At 58.3% G+C, this 19,028-nt stretch overlaps 1 protein-coding gene across 6 annotated transcripts in view; it reads left to right on the top strand.

The window, feature by feature from the left end:
• CDH4 (cadherin 4) overlaps positions 1-19,028 on the top strand; it is a 573,059-nt gene that overhangs the window by 395,129 nt on the left and 158,902 nt on the right. For 2 of the 6 annotated variants that reach the window (XM_024750193.1, XM_024750190.1), the window contains exon 1: positions 8,198-8,328. The exons of the other annotated variants lie outside the window; for them this stretch is intronic. In XM_024750193.1, coding sequence (XP_024605961.1) covers positions 8,325-8,328 — 4 coding nt within the window. In that variant the 5' untranslated portion in view covers positions 8,198-8,324. Of the gene's footprint in view, positions 1-8,197; positions 8,329-19,028 lie in introns of those variants that run through there. 6 annotated transcript variants of the gene reach the window in all.

The following is a 19,028-nucleotide window of genomic DNA, read 5'->3' as shown; positions in this document are numbered from 1 at the left end:
GAGCCGGTGTGGACAGAGCCGCATTCATCCGACACGTGTTTACACAGTGCTGTAGATACGAGGTGAGCTGATTGGCTCAGGCTAACAGGGCACCAGACCCTCATTCATTCACTCAACAAACGTTTGCTGAGTGCCCGCTTCATGTTGGGGACCGTTCTTGGGTGCTGGAGACGTGAAGGCCAGGACGGACGGCCTGCCCGCGGGGAGCGGGCATTAGACTCCTGTGGCCGCTGTAACGAAGCACCGCAAATACAGTGGCCTAAAGCCATATCCGTGTATTACCTGACGGCTGTGAGGTCGCATGTCGAAAATGGGGCTCGAGTCGCCCCCACGCGGACGGGGCTGGTTCCTTCTGGAGGCTCAGGGAGAGCGAGTCCTTGCTCTGCATTTTCCAGCTTCTAGAGACCATTCCTTGCCTCACAGCCCCTTCCTCTGTCTTCAAAACTAGCAGCACAGCATCTTCCGATCTCTCTGACCTGCTTTCCTCATCACATCGCCTTGAACTCTGACTTCCTGCGCCCTTCTCATCAGGACCTTGTGATGACATTTAGGGCCACCTGGATGACCCAGGATCATCTCCCATCTCAAGATCCTTAACTGAATCACATCCGAAAAGTCCCTCCAGCCCTGGAAGGTGAGGTATTTGCAGGTTCTGGCATTAGGACGTGAACCTCTTCGAGGGGCCATCATTCTGCCGAATGAGGGGAAGGAGTGGCCCTCCCACGGATTTGTATACCATGAGTAACACCGACGTGGGTTTGGTCGGAAAAGGCAGCGAGATACGGGGTGGAGGGCGAGGACAGGGTGGTCAAGAGAGGGGTCTGCAAAATGACATTTCACCTGCAGGGAGGGAGGGAGCGAGCCACAGAGACAAGGGAACAGTCAGTGCAAATGTCCTGGGGTGCTGACAGTGGATGCCGGCACACCGAGATGAGTCACCGGGAACCTGTGACAAAGGCTTCTGTGCCGCGGCAAGGGAGGGGTCCACAGGAGGATGAGCAGGTGAGGGCCAGCCCCCAGGACTGATGTCGCAGGCTGGGAGAGACGCTGAAGGAGACAGAGGTGCAGGGGAGACACCTCTGAGACAGAAGAGACTCAGTTCCTGGCGGGGCTGGGAAGCCAGGGGAGGCCAGCGAGGTGGGTGGCCTAATCGCAGGGCGTGGAGCCCAGCAGGCCAGTGAGGGAGGCCCCGAGGTTTGAGAAGGGTGCCGGGGTCGTGCGGGTGGGGAGGGGGTCACACTGCAGCCCGAGAGGCAGTGGGAGGTGCCATGGTGGGAGGCGAGGGGGTGAGAGGGTTACAGAGGGGGCCGGGAGAGGGTGCTTGGAAGCTCACACAGGCTCTGGCTGATCCAGAGCAGGCCTGAGCTGGCCGGCCGCCCTGGAGGCCCGGAGAAGACGGGGAGGACAGACCCAGGGAGCGTGTAGGACGTCCAGCCTCAGTGGGAAGGTACCCAGCCCCTCCTCCCCCCGCCTCCTTGACGGCTTAAAGCCTGCATTGGCCCCACTTTTGCAGAAACAATGCTGCCGGCCCATCCCTGGTCCTACAGGAGCGTCCACTCCCAGGGACAGGCCCATAACCGCAAGGCAGGGTCTGAGTGGTCAGAAGGGCAGCAAGAGTAGGGGAGGGCCCGGAAGCACGGGAGGAGGCCCCTCCTGTCCAGCTGCGTGCTGTGTGCCACTCAGAGACGCCAACGCAGTGCCCGGTGCTTCCGGCTCCTGGCCGCCTGGAGAGTCAGCCTCTGAGCTTCCAGCCAGTGCTGGTGGCCAGAATTCCATGTCAGATAGGCAGGAAGTTATATTTCTTTTATGTCAATGAACTAATGGAAACAAATAGCAGGACCATCCCTGACCCACAGGGACAGCCCTGGGACTTGTGACTGAGCAGCTAAGGACCACGAGAGGGATGCTGGAAGGTTCCGTGCCACCAGGGTCAGCTGAACAGGGTCGTGCTCTCACGTGGCAACCCTGGCCCTGTTTCCTCATCCTGACATTTCAGAGCAGCCTAATGTCTCCTCTGTCTGGGCAGACGCACAAAATATGCCCAAAAGGATGCTTTTAAAATGTACTCTGCACAGCCTGACAAAACACCTGCACCCACGTCCGTCCCCGGACAGTTGCCGGGTTCGAGGCCTGTGTAAGCTATGGTTTTAGGACGCGTCTTAGAATGCCGAGGTGGGGAGGCCACCGTGTCACAGGGCAGGAAGGTTGAGGTCCTGCTGCCCTCTCCAGGGGGTGGAGGGAAGAAGGGCTGTTGCTGCCTGGGGCCCCAGCGTCTTCTGGAGCCATCCTGGGGAGGTACAAACCTGCCTCTTCCCCAGATCCCTCGCCCCTTTCCTGTCTCTGTTCTTCCTGGCAAGGTGGGACCACAGGAACACGGGCCCCCTGGGAGTTTGAGGAGACAGTTCAGGTGTGACAGGAGGAAGGCTTCTCTTGGTGTCAACCACCAAACACAGAAGGAGGAGTGACTGGGCACCCTCTGCTGGGGCAGTGCCCGGACCACCTCACCCTGCTTCCTGGGCTGCACCGTGATCCGCATGCTCTGGGGGTAGAAGCGCCACTGTTTTCCCTGTGCAGGTGTTGCCAGATGACCCAGGACCTCAATAGACTATTCACGTTAATCCAAACAAGAGCGGGTGCCTGGAGCTGTGCGAGTTGCTTGCCCCGTTCAGCTGGACAGTGCTGGGTGCTGGAGCCCAGCCTTGGGTCCACGTCCCTCCTGCTGCCCTGCTCTCCAGGCAGCAACCGGGGAGGTCGGATTTCATCATCTGCTGAGTCACCATCCCCTACAAGTTGGGCAGCGGGTGTGAGATGCTGGCCATCCCTGGAACTCGCATGGTCCCGTCTGGGCCCTGCCCTGAGTGAACCCCAAGTTCTGCAGGCGCGAGTGGCTCTCCCGGGGATGAAATCGGATGCGGAGAAGGGCCCTCCGATAGGAAGGGTGGCAAAACTCGGGGGGTCAGTATCCAAGTCCTCAGTGTTACCTGCAACCAAACGGGGAGCTTCAGTGGGTTCCTGTCAGAGATTGTTTTTGAGTCTTGGCCTTTTTTTTCATTACTAACAGAGAGGAAGATGCAGCTCACTTTTTTTTTTTTTTTTTTCTGTGGTACGCGGGCCTCTCACTGCTGTGGCCTCTCCCGTTGCGGAGCAGAGGCTCCGGACGCGCAGGCTCAGCGGCCATGGCTCACGGGCCCAGCCGCTCTGCAGCATGTGGGATCCTCCAGGACCAGGGCACGAACCCACGTCCCCTGCATCGGCAGGCGGACTCTCAACCACTGCGCCACCGGGGAAGCCCCCGCAGCTCACTCTTTGGTGCCTGAATGTAAAAGAACAGCTCCGAGCTGTAGCCTCATTGCAGAATCTTCCAAGGTACAAGTCAGCCACGAGGCCTGTTAGGTTTTTATTCCTCACTTTCAAAAACACAAGCTGTTTCTCCCCCGGAAGAGTATGTAATGTGCGAAAACATTAGGGATATTGCAAAATGGTTGCATGAAATAACTGTGGAAATATTTCACCAAAGCATTAACCTTCGCTTGCTGCCCTCCCCTCCCAACCCAAGGAGAGATGATAATTTCTTCGAGTCTTCATCTCGTGCCTCTATCTAATTGCTGCTTTAAATCACAAAAGCCTTTAGAGTTATGAACGCAGAATGTGCAGAGCTGTATTTAGACCGTGCTCACCTACAAACCTCCCGATCCAGCGCCCCCACCCACCCCGGCCCAGAAGAGAAACAATGGGGAATGGGCGGGACATCGGCGGCCTCATCCCCGAAGTGTTTGCGAACATCCGCGGAAGTGTTGTACGACAAGGGGGGGCTCATGTCTTTCTGTCGGTGCTCTGTTCTTTCTTTCTGAAGGATGGATAATTCCTGGGAGTTTGTGTTTCACTCATAATTGTTTTTTAAATTAAGGTACACTTTGCAGCCCTGACTGCTGAGATAAAGACGTGCGTGGCTGGTGGGGAAGCACCTTGCTCTTGTTAAAAGAAAGGTGATAAGACACTGCGCTCTGGTTACTTGCAGAGCTTAGAAATCAAAGCTACCCCTGTACATCTTGCTGTAAAAGCCATTGTCTTGTTCTTTCATCTTCCTTGCGTTTCTCTGGGTCACAGAAGGGGAGGCTGGGAGTGGAGAGCAGAACCTGGAGCTGTGGGGAAGGTGCACCGAGAGTCTTCACCAGCTTCCTTCCGCCCCCGGGCATAATTGTGCTGGGCTCGCTCTGTGTGCTACCTCATTGAATTATGGCAAAAACCCTTCAAGGCCGAGGTTGTTAGTTCAACATAGTATCTCCCTGGTTGCGGTGAGTCCATGAGTCTGACTGCAGGCTACAGGCTCGTGCCTCACGGTTTGAGGGTGATGGTGCTACGTCAGATATGGAATCAGAGAGGTTTAGGGGGAGCTCCAAGGCCACACAGCTCATGCCACTTGCTTCCAGACCTCAGATCTTGGCAAGGCAGCTCGCCGCACTCTTTTGCACCCGCCACGGTCGGTGCACGTAGTAGGTGCTGATCACATAGTAGGGACCCTGAGATGAACTGCAGCCTCCTGCCCAGGACTTTCTCTTTTCAGCAGCCAGAAGAGTCTAGTCCAAAGGCTGCCTTTCTCTGAGAGATGCCTTGTCTTTCCAAGGAAAGTCCAGAAACTTCTTTCGCCATACCCTACCGTGCACTCGGCAGGAGCGAGGCCCACTGGGGACAGATTGCGTTTGGGCCGGGGCAGTGGGCTCGGTGGGCAGGACAGCCCTCTGCAGGCGAAGGCTCGGGCGGGCGTGGATGACGCCAGGGGCTCGCCCTCTGCCTCCAGTCTTCCCCGTTCTCTTTGCCTAAATCATCTGAAAAACATCATTCCTGGTTCATTGACCTTTCTGCACATTTTAATTTACGCTCAGGAGTGAAATGTCACATAATCTTTATGCATTTGGCTGAGCTTCTCTGCCGCTATGTTAAAAAGAAAAACAATTCCTTATCAAGGTTTCATGTCAAACTTGTACAAGGGGTAATTACCCCGGGATAAATGCTGCATTTGCATGCAGCTCGTCGAGCAGTGCCCTGGAAGGGTGCGTTGGAAGGTCTGGGGAACTGGGGTAAGGACTGTGCGTGGCCAGGATCCATCGCCTCCAAAATGACTTCATTAACTGGCTGTTTTTCCTGCCGGGGGTTAAGCCACCACAGTGCAGCTCAGGTGGGCGGGAATCTGTAGAGACATTCACCTGCAAGACCCAGCCCAGCGCCAGGCTCTCTCCTCTGGCTTTGGGATTTAATGGCCAACACTCTCCATCGGCCTCCGTCAGAGAAACGGGTGCGAAAGAGTGGGCGAGGGCTCCCTGGACCTCACCTTTCTGCTCAAGGTGAGCAAAATGTCAGCATCACAACCTCCACTTTCGGGGATCTTACAGTCTAATATGAGGGAAAGAACAAACAGAAAAGGCAGGGAGGCCAGGAAGCCTTTGCCAACCCGCGCGCCCCAGGCTGAGATGAAACGGCATTGGTTTTGGAGGCATCTATTAAACCTGTTTCCTTAGATGCAGGACTTGCTTTGGGTGTGTATCGTTCTAATTGCCATTTTGTTTATGGTAGAAGAGAAATCCCAGCTGGAGATGCTGTGACAGGTCTGTGCAGGAACAAGGGTCTCACTCGAGACACCGTCATTACCTTGGTTGCTATGAGCACGTTAACGCGTTACTGACAGAGTCCACCCTTACTTCATCCCACAGGGTAGGACGTCGTTCCCTCCCTCCTGGGCAGTTAGGGCTGGCCTCGCGCTCTGCTTTGGCCAGTGAACCAGGAGCAAGCATCCCTCCCGGGAGGGAACCAGGAAGCCAGTGACTCCCGTTTCTCAGCAGCAGATGCTCCCAGCTTGGCGATCACGGAAACAGAAGAAACCTCTCTCAGGATTCCATAGCAGAGCCTCCCCACTGGCCCACAGCGGCAGGTCAGGTGCTTTGGGAGCTGCTCATTGCTTCGGCGTAACCCAGCCTCATGCCGACTGATACACCCTGAGTTCCCAATATGCATCTCTTCCAGTGGTCATAGAAATGGTTTGGGTCCAACCGTTTTAGGTCATACAGTCCCCTGGCCCTCGCAGGACTTCCCGGGCCCCTGGTGTCTAATGGAGATTTCCGAGAGGGAGCTACAGTGTGCACCGTGGCCACGGGTGTGAAGCCGTGTTCCTACCCCTCCCCCACACTGGCCCTGGACCTGGGGCCCGAGGCATTCTTCGGATGGTGATGTCGTGACCAGTAAATAATGTGCTCCTGCTTCCTTAATGCTCTTCAGAAGCGGGATTAGGACCAGAAACAACCAAACAGGTGTCTCGGGTCTTTGCCTCCTTTGGGACGGTCCCTGGCCGAGGAAGGGGATGTTTGGGGAAGACAGTTAAGAGGAAGAACCGTGTTCTTTCTTTCCGTGTCCCGGTAGAATTCACTCTTCACCACCGAGCGTTCCTCGTCGTGAACCTGGCGAATATGTCCCCAGGTCCCGACCATCAGAGCCCAAAGTATGTCGGAGGGAGGCCCATCCTGGAAAGCGCTCAGAGCGCACCGCGTGTGGCCCCGTCCCTTCTGAAGAACTGCTCTGTGGTGCCCTGAAGGGCCTCATGGAGCCCAGACCGGCCCAGGGCGGGGGGCCCCAGGTCTCTGTGGGGCTGTCCCTCTGCCCAGGACGTCTTAGCCTGGCCGGATTAGCTCCTGCCTTCCTTCAACCCCTGCCCGGGATCCACCACCAGGATCCCTCCTGGGCTCTCCCAGCACCTTGCACCCCAGAGTCCCCAGCAAGCTGCCCCCACCTGAGCTCCTGGCTGCATTTGCTCAAGGCCCACCTGGCCCCTGAGGATGTTTCCGTCCTTGGTTGATGGGCACCCCAAGGGTCTGCTCGTCTCAAGGGGGTCCCCAAACATCACAAAGCCAAGTGTGACATGAATGTGTCCAGAACAAGAAAGCTCTGATGAGGGAAGACCCAGGGGGAGGTTGCCGGCTGTCAGTGTGATTGAGAGGGGGAGGAAATGTGTTCACACTTCCTGAGCTCTGATTCCTTTAGAAAAATGTTTGGCCGCCGACCCACGTGTGTTTGCAGAGGGAGCAGCTGGTAAAGTTCAGGGGCGGGTTTGGATTCAAACGGAGACTGAAGATGTGCCCCGCGAGTGGGGCTGTCAGACGCCAGGGGCCCCGAAGCCGGTGCAGGAGGGCGGTCCGGGGGCTCTAGGCTGTCTCAGCCGTCCCTCCCCACCCACAGGGAGCGATCCCTCCCGGGGTGACAAGCGTGCCCCCATCTCGGCACTGGCGACCTCAGGTCGGGGCCAGAACAGCCGGGCAGCAGCCTGGTTCAGACCCCACATCCTGCCCGGACTCCAGGGAAGTCCTCTCCCTCGGAAGCCTGGGTGACCCTGGAATTTGTGGGCTCAGAGAAATTGGGAGCAGGCCTCAGGCTTCCAGCCTCTGGGTGCCCGCTCCAGGCCTGCGAAATCCACAGCCATTTGCCCACCTGCAGCCTCAGAATCACAAGTATTTCTGAATCACAGGGGTGGTTTCTACACAAGTGAAGGTCCCTGCCCTGGAGACATCTCAGGTCCCTCCCGATCGCAAACATAAGCGGCACCTCTGCGGGGTGTAAATGAGTTAACGTGTGGTCTGTGTTCTCATTTGTGCACGTGGAGGGGCCCTGTCTGCGCCAGCTGCCCGGGGCTGTCCCCGGCCATCACACGTGTGCCCGAGTGCGCACATCACTCCCTGGTGTGCGTGAGCGTGTGCCCCTGCGTGTTCCTCTGCCGTCGGCCCTCCTCCACTCACCGCCAAGAGCCCCTTGCGATGTCCCCGTGTCCCGGGCCTCCTGGCCACCCTCGCCTTCTCCGCGCCCGGTCTGCCTGACCAGCCCAGCCGCCCTGTGACACCTGCCCGTCCGGCTCCCTCGGCTGGAGCGGCAGCCGCCCGAGCTGCACCAGGCTTGGCTCTGCGCTTCTCGGAGTGTCTACCCTTTTTGGAGAACAGGGGCTCCCTGACGAGCACGTGCCCGGCAGAGAGCAACGTGCGAGGGGTCGGTACGTGGATGGACAGATGGACAGGCACAGATCGTGTGTCTGCTCCTTTCTTTGCCGGGTGCCAAGCGCACTGTCCGCGCGTGAGGTGCCCCTCCCCCGCCCCGGCGCTGGGAGGGGCCGCGGCCAGGAGGCTCATCCCGCCTCTCTGAGCTGGACTTGCCTGGAGTCACACTGCCAGAGGCGGTTCCTGTGGTCACCCAGAGCCGCCCTCCCGGACCTTAACCGGGCCTTAAATAGCATGTCCTCCCTGGATGTTTGCAACAGCCTTGCGAGCGCTTTGAGAGGAGAATGAAACTGAATGGGTGAGTCAGCAGAGCGGAAGTGCTTTTAAATGCTCTTAAAATACAGAGAGCAAGAAACAGCCCTTTTGGTAAAATGAAGTAAAATCATAAACCAGATCTGGGGGCCTATCCAGAGTCTCCCCTTCCTCCTGTTGGCCCCCCACCTGCAGAGAGGACAGTGGAGGAGGAGGGAGTGCAGGAAGGGAAGTGGGGGAAGGGAAAGGAGGAAGGGGGAAGCGGAGGGGGGGGAGGGGTGGCCTCTGGGGACGGGAGAGAGCCGTCTCTCTACCTGGGCCTTAAGTGCACATGATTTCATTAGCTCAGTCCTGATGCGTAGGAGCTAACGAGAGAGAGGCCGGCAGGTCTAAAAATAGCAGTCCCGCTCCTTGTAAAGGGTCCCCCCAGGGCCCGCCCCCCTGGCCCGCTGCCAGCCTCCACTCCCTCCTCACCACCTCAGGAGGGCCACGTCCAGATGTGACAGGAGCCCAAGAGGGGACCTGGCCCCAGGCCGCCAAAGCCGGGGCCCTGCAGAAGGAGAGGCTCGTGGGCGGAAGGAGCCGTTGGAGGAGCTGCAGACCCACCCTGTTCCTGTAGCAGCTTGTCTGGGGCGACCGGGTGCCGGGGCGGCGCCCCAAAGGAGACTAAGGCAGAAGAGCAGCCAGGCGCCCGTGGGGTGACCTCCAGGCGAGCAGGCTGCCCACTGGGCCCCGCCGGGGACTTGTCCACCCGGGAGGGGCCTTCGGTTTCCTCTCGGGAACCCCCGGCCCCGATGCTCCTCAAACAGAGATCACTTTGGAGGCTGCCGTCCCCGCTCTACCTCTCGGTGCCCTCACCCGTAAAACGGGTGACAGCTGTCCCTGCCCGAGCTGTGGGGACGGCGTGTGGTGTGGGCATGGAGTGTGGACCAGAGCCTGGCAGGTGCCTAGAGCTCTCTAAGCAGTTGCAGCCGTTGTTACTGCAGTGATCACCATCGTTATCTGTCACCAGCGTCCCCGAGAGACGTGCCAGCTTGCACTTGCCCAGCTTAGAAACGGTCATTCATTGCCAGCAACACCGGGGGCGATGGCATCTCCACAGCCGGGGACGGCGCGGGGGGCCCCTGGGTGCAGCGGTGGGTGGAGCGGAGCCCTGTTCAGAGCAAGCCTGCCGTCTTCTCCCTGCGTCCGGGGACCACCCAAGCCTTATCCTCGCTCTTCGTGAACATCGTCATCAGGAGAGCGGGAAGTTTTGCACCAGGCCAGTGCCACCCTCTCCCAGGCGTACGAAATCACAGCCACAAACCTGACCCGCCCTTGTGGATTGTCAAGACTGTCAGTACGCGTGCGGCTATATTTCTCGTGGTGGCTGAAAATGTAGGTGTGACCGTGCGTTTGTGAATGGACACCTGGGTATGGTTTTTATATGTAAAGCTCTTGGTAGCAAGAGCTGATGGAAAGAATAGGGGGGCCTCGGAAATAACTGAAATAACGTAGCTGTTGGGAGGAGTGACGTTATTCAAATAACGCACGCGATTCCCTCAGCCTGGTCTGTGTCCCTGGGGAAGGGCTCCAGGGCAGGGACGGCCTCGGTCACGTTCACAACCAGAAGGAAGGGGGCGCTTCTGGCACAAAACTGGGGGCCAGGAGCCCCCTCACCCTCAGCACTGGCTGTGCCACACGCTGGCCGTGGACCTGAGGGGGTCCGGTAACCTCTGTGAGGCTCGGTTCCCTCTTCTGAGCCATGGAAAGCCCAGGACTCCTGACAGATTCGTGAGATTCAGTACAACACGGTGCTCCAGGTGCCTCGCGGGACACCTGAGTGACAACCGCGTCAGGAGCGAGTGAATGAAAACTCACAGAATGTTCATTCGTTCATGAAATGTTGGTCTAGATGTTCAATAAGATCACAGACTTCTTAACGGTCAAAAACCACCCCCCATTTTTCCAAAGAATCAGATGGACTCCTGGAATCTTGGACGAGAGAGTAAAGGTCCGGGCAGGGCCACCCCCTCCAGGGTCCTCAGGAACCCCCAATTCCTGGAGCACCCCCGACCACAGCCTTGGCCGTTAGCACGGCTCCCACATCCCCGAGATGGAGCTATGGACCAGATGGCCCTTCCTCCCTCTAGTGACGCTGGGCCCTTGGGGGAAGCACATCCCTCCCAGCCCAACTCTCTAAACATAGGAATGACATGCTTGTGGTCAGCCATCCTCTGGGTGTGAGCACAGCAGTTCAGCAGGGGTCCTGGGCATCTCCCACGCCTGGGCGTCTTGGCGGGTCTGCAGCTGGATTCGCCGCCGTCACCCCTGCTGGCTCTCCTGTGAGTGCAGGTGGGAGGGGTTCATCAGAGGTGCCACCAACTTAAGAGCCACGAGCTCCGTTGTGATGGGGCGTCAGTGGGATTTACTAATGAGGAGCTCAGACCTCCGTTCTGACTGCCACTCAGGAAGGACCTTCTGCATAAATAACCCTCCTCAGACCTGGAACCGCTGCCTGCCTCCTCCACCCAATTCCTGTGTCTCCCGAGATTCCTGCATCTCTGTTTTCCTCAACAAAGGACTGTTAATTAGTCCCAGAACCTAGAGAAATCCCTCTCCTTAGGTGGGCTCAGAACCGTGCTGAGACCGAAGCCTCGTGGTGCAGTCGCGGCAGGGCGGTGGGCGGCGAGCTCTGCTTCTCCCGTCAGCATCCCCATCTTCACAGGGTGCATGAACATTAGATTAGGACCCCAGGCACTTGTCAAGGCAACACTGGGAGTGGGAGTCACGCCGGAAAACACAAGTCGCTCGGACCAGGGCTCGTGGTTGTTGCCGCTATGGCTGATGTTTCCTGGACAGGGAAATGGATGTGAAATCAGGGGTGCTGGACCACAGTGCGACATTCATTACCAAGGAAACCCAGAGGGAGAGGCAGGTTTCACGCTCCCTGCCGTAGACGAGATGGCATGAGACAGGTTTCAATGTTTTGCTTTAAAATGAGACTTTTAACATTTCTGAGACAGAGTGTTTTCTCTGGAGACGATGTGTCTAATGGATGGTGAATATCCATTTTCTTAATAGATGTTACATTTTAGAGCAGCTTTCGATTTATGGAAAGACGCTCCCTCTCTCCCTGCACAGATTCCCCTGTTATTAACATCTTGTGTTGTTACGGTTAGTGGGGAACGCTGTTACTGTGGATGAACCTGCGCTGACACGCATCATCACCCAAGGTCCATAGTCTACCCTAGGGTTCCCTCCTGGTGGTGTACGTCCCATGGGTTTGGACAAATTTGTAATGAGACCTATCCATTTATCACAGTGTCGCCCAGAGTGTTTCCACCACCCTAAAGATCCTCTGTGCTCTACCTGTTCATCCCTCCCTCCCCTCAACCCCTGGCAACCCCTGGTTTTTTTAGTGCCTCCATAGTTTTGCCTCTTCCAGAATGTCATGTAGCTTTTTCAGGTTGGCTTCTTTCACTAAGTAAAATGCATTTACGTTTCCTCTTTGTCTTTCCATGGCTTGGTAGCTCCTTGGATATCCATTTTTGAAGCTAAGAGAAATGGAATCTGTGCCTTTTCCAGATTCTCAAGCAAATCCTGGGTGCCAGAGGACCCCGGTGGTAGGTGCTGGAATTCGTGGTGAGGAGGGCTGGCCCAGTGCCTGGTGGCCCAGCTTACTTGGCAGGAGCGGTTGGAGCCACGTGAGCCAGGCGGTGGCCTTGGGGGCACAAAGGACGGCCCCCAACATCCTGGGGGAAAGGGGACCCTGAAAGCGGGCCAGGGCTGGGTAGGGGAGAGCAGTCCTGCGCACAGAGTGGAGGGGAGCGGGCAGGATACAGGGCGGGATGGAGCAGGCCTGGATGGCTGAGCCACAGACCACGCGGAGGGAGACCCGTGGGCAGCTCAGGTGGCCCCCCGTGGAGACACTTGTACCACCCAGGACACCTCGGAGTCTGCACCCCACTGCAGCAGGGCTCCCTAAGGACCCACTTTCTCCCACGAAGTTAGAGGCTCTTCCACGCCGCTGGAGGCAACACAGTCTGTGTGCACAACACAGTGTGACAACACAGTCTATGGGCACACGTGAAACCTGGGGGTGACTGAGAAGACGTGGAAAATGCACGGAACCGATTGAGAAGGAATTGGCTCTGCTTTGCGCCCACATCGCTGCAACGGGAGTTTGGCGAAGAGGCACAGAGGAAAGTGTGGGGGGAAGACTCCTCGGGTCTGAGGTTTCCAGCAGATGCAGACCTGGCCCTGGTTCTTGCTGGAGCCTTCTAAGCAGATCGTGAAGGGACTCGGGTGAAGGGGCACGTGACTCCGCCTGTTCTCGGCCAAAGGCAGGGCCTCTTCAGGAAGGAAGGATCACATCATGGTTTGAACGCACATCAATTTTAAGTTTAAAGGCCCAGGCGAGATTCCAACCACGCTCATCCTCATGGACACGTCCTCCGAGAGGCAGGGCACCCCCAGCCCCATCCTCGCGGGTGACGGGACTGGAGGGTGGCGGGCAACCTCTTGCCCGTGGTGCTAGGAGACGTGCCACAGCAGAGCAAGCCGACCCTGAGCACCAGCTCGGTGGTCCTCTAATGGGCGCACCCCCCTCCCTTGCCCCCGTGATCCGCGTCGGCCCCCGGGGGTGCCTGTCCCCCCCGCCCAGACTCGCGCCGTGTGGGGCTTCGCACAGACGTCCTGCTCATGGAGAGGGTCAGCAGGTACCCTCACACTTTGCTGGAAATGGCGCTTTTCCAACTTGTGTCAGCAAATGTCCGCCTCGGGAATCTGTGCTGAGCAAAATGATGGCAGAAAAAAACAAGAAAACACAGCCAGCCACAGTCTCAGGCGTCCATCCTGGCCCCGGGGCACCTTCCTGAGGTCCAGGCGCACCCACGGCATCTGCCGGTGACCACACTCAGGCCGGTTGCTCCGGGGGTCCGCCTGGTGGGCAGACCACTCCCGGGCTCAGTAGATGCAGGGTCTCCATCCATGACCGGCCTTCCCTGACTCCACAGGCAGGAGGGGTGGGGCTGATGCCTGTGTGCGGTCAAGGGAGATGTCTGATTCGGACTGAGTGGAAAAGAGGCAAACGTAACAACATTTTATGTATAAAATACACATTTCAGGAAAGAGTCTGGAAGGACAGCCAAGGATGCCAGTTACCTGGGGCTCCAGTGATGCCCCGTCCATCCCAAGGCTGCGGGGGGAGCAGCAATGCGGGGCCTGCGACAGCCCCTTCTCAGGGGAGTCCACTCAAGCACAACCCCCATGCCTGTCCCACATTAGTAAAACCCACTGAACCTCTGTCTGCCGCTTATGATCACCGTGCACTAGCAGTTCTAAACAATGTCCACCCCGCCCCTGGAGTGGACAGCACTGGAGTTGAATGAAGCTCTGGGGAGAAAGGACTCAACAGCTGAGATAAATCCAGGAAGGCTCCTCGGAGGAGGCGGCCCGCATGGTAAAGGGTGTTGCAGAGCATTTCAGGCACGGGAAACTGAATGCACTGAGGCTGAGCACTTGGAGCATTTGGCCCACAGGGAGGGGATGAGCTATGGGAGAGTCAGGGTGCAAGTGAGCTTGGGGAGGCAGGTGGGGTGAGAACAGCCCACGAGTCCTCTCAGCTGCACCTGGAGGGCGTGGTCTTTGGGGCCACTGCGTTCAAGCTCTGCCTCCATCACTTTCTGGTTGGGAGACTGGAGGCCAGGGACGCCCCCTCTCCTCCTGGTTGCCCATCAGTAGAGCAGAGGAGGATAAAGGTGGTCTCCTCCCTGGGGGGGGCCGTGAGGGTAAATTTGAGGGTACAGCGCAGTGAAAGGCTGAGCTCCGAGTAGGGCTCTCAGTGGCCACTTGACCGTTCTCCCCGTGGCTTTAGATACAGTCAGGCAGGGAGAGGGGTGCATCGCGTGCTTGGTGCCCACCTCCCTGAAGCCTAGGTCCCCCCCAGGGACAAGTCCTGTTTTGGAGAATCAGTGAGGGAAGAAGCATCCCCGGGGGCACTGTGCAAAGAGCAAGCCCCACCGGGGCTGTGCTCAAGGCCTCCTCTCGGCCTTTCTCACCTTCTGAAATGGCCCATACCCTGTCTGTGGAGTGTGTTTCTCTCTAAGTAAATCCGCTTCTTACCTATCACTTTGTCTCTCACTGAATTCTTTCTGCACTGAGACATCAAGAACCTGAGCTTCATTAAGTCCTGAAACCAGGTGTGGGCTTGGGCTGGGTTCAAGTCCCACTCTCAGGTGCACGGTTTCAAAGGCTCAAGTTGATTCCCGCTGAAGCCTCACACCTGGCAGAGCCACTCAGGACACTCAGTGGGGGATAAGCCGTGTTTATTCAGAATACTCATGGATCTTAGTGGAATTACTTCATTTTTGAGTCTTGACTTCCCTATCCCATCTTTGCTCCCTTTTGAACTCCACAGCAGGTCCACCAATAATGAGGCCAACCCCGGGGAGGACCCATAGGCCCTGTATATCACGGTGCTCCACAGGGAAGATGGTCCAATCCTGAAGGTGCCTTTGATTCCAAATCTCCCGCCACAAGCAGAAGCCAGGGAGCACAGTGGGGGACGCGGTTCAGATCAGGCCATCTCTGAGCGGTTTGGTGTGATTCTGTGCACAGAGCCCTGGTATGAGGTCAACTCGATTTATGTGTTTCACTGCTCAGATCACTCTATAACTACATGGTAACAGAAAGTACAGAGAATTCAGTAAAAGCCACCGTGGAGTCCATAGAGGGGAAGTGGGGTGGGTGAGGAAAAAAAAAAAAAAAGGCCTCCTCTCCAACCCTGACCTTTACCTGAAGCATGTGCTGCCCCTGGGGCTGCCCTGGCCTCCCCTGGCTGCCCAGCCCCTGGCCGGTGCCCGGAGCGTGGAGACGCAGTGAGTGGGGGATGACGGACGGACGGAGGGAGGGAGGGAGGCTGACTCCGCCGGGTGAACGTATTTACTCCGCAGCACGTGCCGGCTACGAGCTCACCTCTGGCTCATTTGATCTTTCTCGGCGCAACTAACAAGAAAAATAATTTAAAAAGCAAAAGGGGGGACTTTCAGCACCATGGTGCACGTCTCCAGCATGCCAGACTCGGGGAGGCACAGCCCCCTGCCCCCGTGAATGTCAGCAGGCTGCCGCCAATGCGGAAGCAGACGCGGGTGTCACTCACGCCTGTTCGCAGCATGCCGTCCCCTCGTTCTCCTCACGGAGCGAGCAATTAAAAATGATGAGGGTAGAGGGTTAAAGGTAAACCCTCTTGGTGGGGGAGCCGCCGGGCTTCCTTTCATGGGTGCCGCACGTTCTCGGCAGACGCTGTGGATAAGCATGGCTGCACCTGTCTGCTGCCAGCCAGCGAGATGGGCGCGGGGGAGAGAAAAATTTTCTAAGAAAGGGCTTTGCACCGTCCTGGAAAAAGGAAAGAAGCGGGTCTCTGCTGTTTAGCCGAGGGCCTAATTATGGTGCTACACAGGCAGAGTAGCGAATCGGCGTGATCTTCATATTTCAGAACTGGTCGGAGCCAGGACCCCGTGCCGCAGATTCTAGCACGTGGACTGCAGAGTTTTCACTTATGAGGTGTGCACACCAGCTGCAAACGTTAGGAAGGCACAAAATTCTAAGGAAAACAGGCTTGCCGCACGCTTTGCATTTTGGGCATCAGTTAACTAGGTATTAGAAGTGCCCAGGGCCCTGATGGAGAGCGCTGGTGTCTGTAACGGCGCTGGGCCTGCATATTGCTGGGGCACATTCTACAGTGTCATCTTCTCTCAGCAAATTCAGTTTGCTCATCGATAAAATGAGGGGCTGGAGGAGACGATCTCTGGGGCGCCTTCCAGTCCTGACATCCTAGAGGCTTGTGACACTCCTAGGAGGCGCTGGAGACCCGGTGAAGCTCTCTCGGGTCCCCGCGTGGTGCGGTACCCAGCACACAGACACGCAACACGTGAAGGCACGCAGGCAGCTTCCAGGATGGCAGCTCAGAGCCCCGCTTCGTGAAGCCTTCATCTCTCTCCCGGGCCCCAGAGCGCTCTCCCCACCTCTCCTCCGACGTCAGCACTTCCCCGTCTCTTTGGCCTGCACTTGGGCTGGGAGGGGAGAGGCCGTGGGGAGGGGAGCTGGGGTCGTGGATCATGGCTGTTTCCAGGGAGGTTTTGTGAAGCTCTGGGCACGTGGGGCCTGGAGGTGCTGGGGGTCTTGAGGGGCAGGAAGCTGAGGCCGCCCTTCTCCCTGTCCTTCCAGCATCCAGGAGGCAGGGGCTCAGGGAGGCCCTGGAAACTGCTTGAGGGTAAAATTCACGTACGTAAGTTTCACCACTTCAGGTGAACAGCGATGCCGTGGCGCCTAGTACATCCACATGCTGAGCAGCCGTCAGCTCCCTCTGGTTCCAAAGCTTCTTGTCACCCCAAAGGAGACCCCGTGCCCATGAGCAGTCGCTCGACAGCCCCCGGCCGCCACCCAGCTGCATCTGTCTACGCTGGCCGCAGCACCAGCCCTCCCGGATGGGCAAGGGCTGTGGCGACGGCCACCAGGAGGCCCCACAGTCAGCAGACAGCACCCTTGGGGGATAAAGGGAGACCCACAGGGACGCAGCCGCGCCCAGCGGATGACCCACGGGAGGCTCCCTTGGGGGCCCCAGGACCAGTTCGGGGTGGCTGCAGTGTCCTGAGGTTTTGCCGGCACTGCTGGACTTGTCTCCTCTCCCCCTGCCCCGCAGGGTCTCCCTGCGCCGCCTCCCTGGTGATGCATCGTTGCTGGGTGGGTGGCTGAATCACCTGGTTGAGGACCCTCCCTGGATTCCTTGCTCTCTTTTTCTTCCTTTTCCCCTTCTTTTCCTGGCTCTTGAATTTCTCTCTCCCGAGCAGAAGTGTGTACAGGAGTCCTGTGATCCACTGTAGCTAAATTTGGAGGACGTACTTCTGAAGTCACAGCGGTGGACCCCTAACTCAGTTCACTGGGTGTTTTTATGGCTGGAAAAGGCTATGACCCTCTCTTAACATTGGCCCCGAAGGGAGGCCGTCACATCCGCTCAGGACGCCTCCTCAGCCCCACAGGCTGCTGGACCTTCCTAGAAACCCCTGGAGTGACACGGAGGCCCTTCCCTCCTGGCTGGGAGTTCCCTAACCCTGCCCATCTCTTGGAGTCTGCAGGTCATCCCAGTGGCTGAGGACCTTCCTGTGCACTTGTTTTGACTCTTGTTCACCCCAACAGCCTGGCTCCCGTCACACTGGCTCTGAGTCCTTGACACCCCACACTCCCTCTGCTCAGGACCTTTGCACGTGCCGCCGTGTGGCCTGGAAAGCTCTCCGCTGCCCAAGCTCTCCTCTTGCATCCCTCGGTGCTCAGCAGAAGCACCAGGACCTCCTCCTCGGGAAGCCCTCCCGCCGCACGTCCGGGTCAGGCGCTCTCAGAACCGGCCTCCTTCCTTCACGCAGAGCCCCCTGCCCCCGCCAGCCCCTGGGAGCCACGTCCGCAGTGTGACAACTCACGCCCGCTCTGAGCTCCATCTGACGATCACTGTGCTTTTTGCTGACTGTTGGGTCCATAAATCAACACGAATGGATGGATGTTGGTGCCCCGGGAGCTCTGCGTGTGCAGCTGCCTTCACCACAGGGCAAGGGGTTCCACCAGGGGCAGAATCGGGGGGCAGCCCTGGGGCGGGGGAGGCCACGGGGGTTCCAGCAATAACTCAGTGGGCCCTCAGGGGACGTGTCGGCAGGGACACCAGGATGACAGACAGAGACTAACATTTACGCAGCGCGAAGGAAAATGCATCTCAATGACAGATGGCCAGCCAGGTGCGCCCCTGCCCTTTATCTGGATGGGCAGCGCCCCAGCCCGAGGACAGCCAGCCCAGACTGCCGATCAGCTTCAGCTCTGCTTTCCCGATTTCCCGGCGAGGGGTGAGGGAGGGGAGGCCCCCTGGAAGACGGAATCCTGCACATAGTTGATTTCCTGGTGCTCAGGCCTTCCCACCGTGTCCTGCTGGACGCTTTCCTGGGCATTGGTCTCTCACGTGTGCTTCTCGAATAGCCATCGACGGTGCTGTTGCCGCTCTAAATGCTGGGCCTTTTCGGCGTCGAGTCACATTTCAGGAGCACGGCAGACGCGGGTGGGTATCCATTCTTCTCTGGACGGCTTCTCGGGATGAACAGGGCTTGGAACTGGAATCCGTCCTGTCCGAAGGGAGAGGCGGGCGCTGGGGGCCAGGCCTGTGCTGGGGAGGGGGAGCCAGCCCCCAGTTGTGCGAGAGGGTCAGAATCCCAAGCGCTGGCTGACCCCACGCGTCCCGCAGGGCTCCCCTCCCCACCCCTTGGGCCGGCCCCTCTTGGTGACCCCGTACAAGCCTGTGCGATTCCACCATCTGCGCTGCCATTTCCCAGTCACCTCCCACCCGGAGCCTCCGCTCTGTGTTCCCAGGTAGATCCCCAGAGCCAGGCACCAGGGGGCCCATAAATGTTTGTGGGATAAACAACCTCGTGTGACCTTGGCCCAGTGCTCTGCTCCCTGTCTCCTCAGGTGGGTAACATGGGTACTGGCCGGAGCTCAAGACAAGTTGTGTTCATCCAGCCTCTACACTGCGCTGGCCCCGTCCATCCTTTGTGGCTGCTCCCAGAGGCCTGTGCTCAGAGAGGCCACTGCTGGTCGGGTCACACACCTGGCGTCCCAGCCCCATCCCGAAGGGGCCTGCCGGTGTGGGCATGGCTGCAGCGCACCCCTGCGCCCGGAGCTCACGCTTGCCCTCCTCCTCGGCAGGCATCAGTGCATACACCTCCCCAC

The sequence above is a fragment of the Neophocaena asiaeorientalis genome, unplaced genomic scaffold (genome assembly GCF_003031525.2).
Source record: "Neophocaena asiaeorientalis asiaeorientalis breed wild unplaced genomic scaffold, Neophocaena_asiaeorientalis_V1.1 scaffold606, whole genome shotgun sequence".
NCBI lineage: Eukaryota > Metazoa > Chordata > Mammalia > Artiodactyla > Phocoenidae > Neophocaena > Neophocaena asiaeorientalis.
The sequence above is the reverse complement of the archived record's forward strand: the minus strand, read 5'-3'. Positions and strand labels throughout refer to the sequence as shown.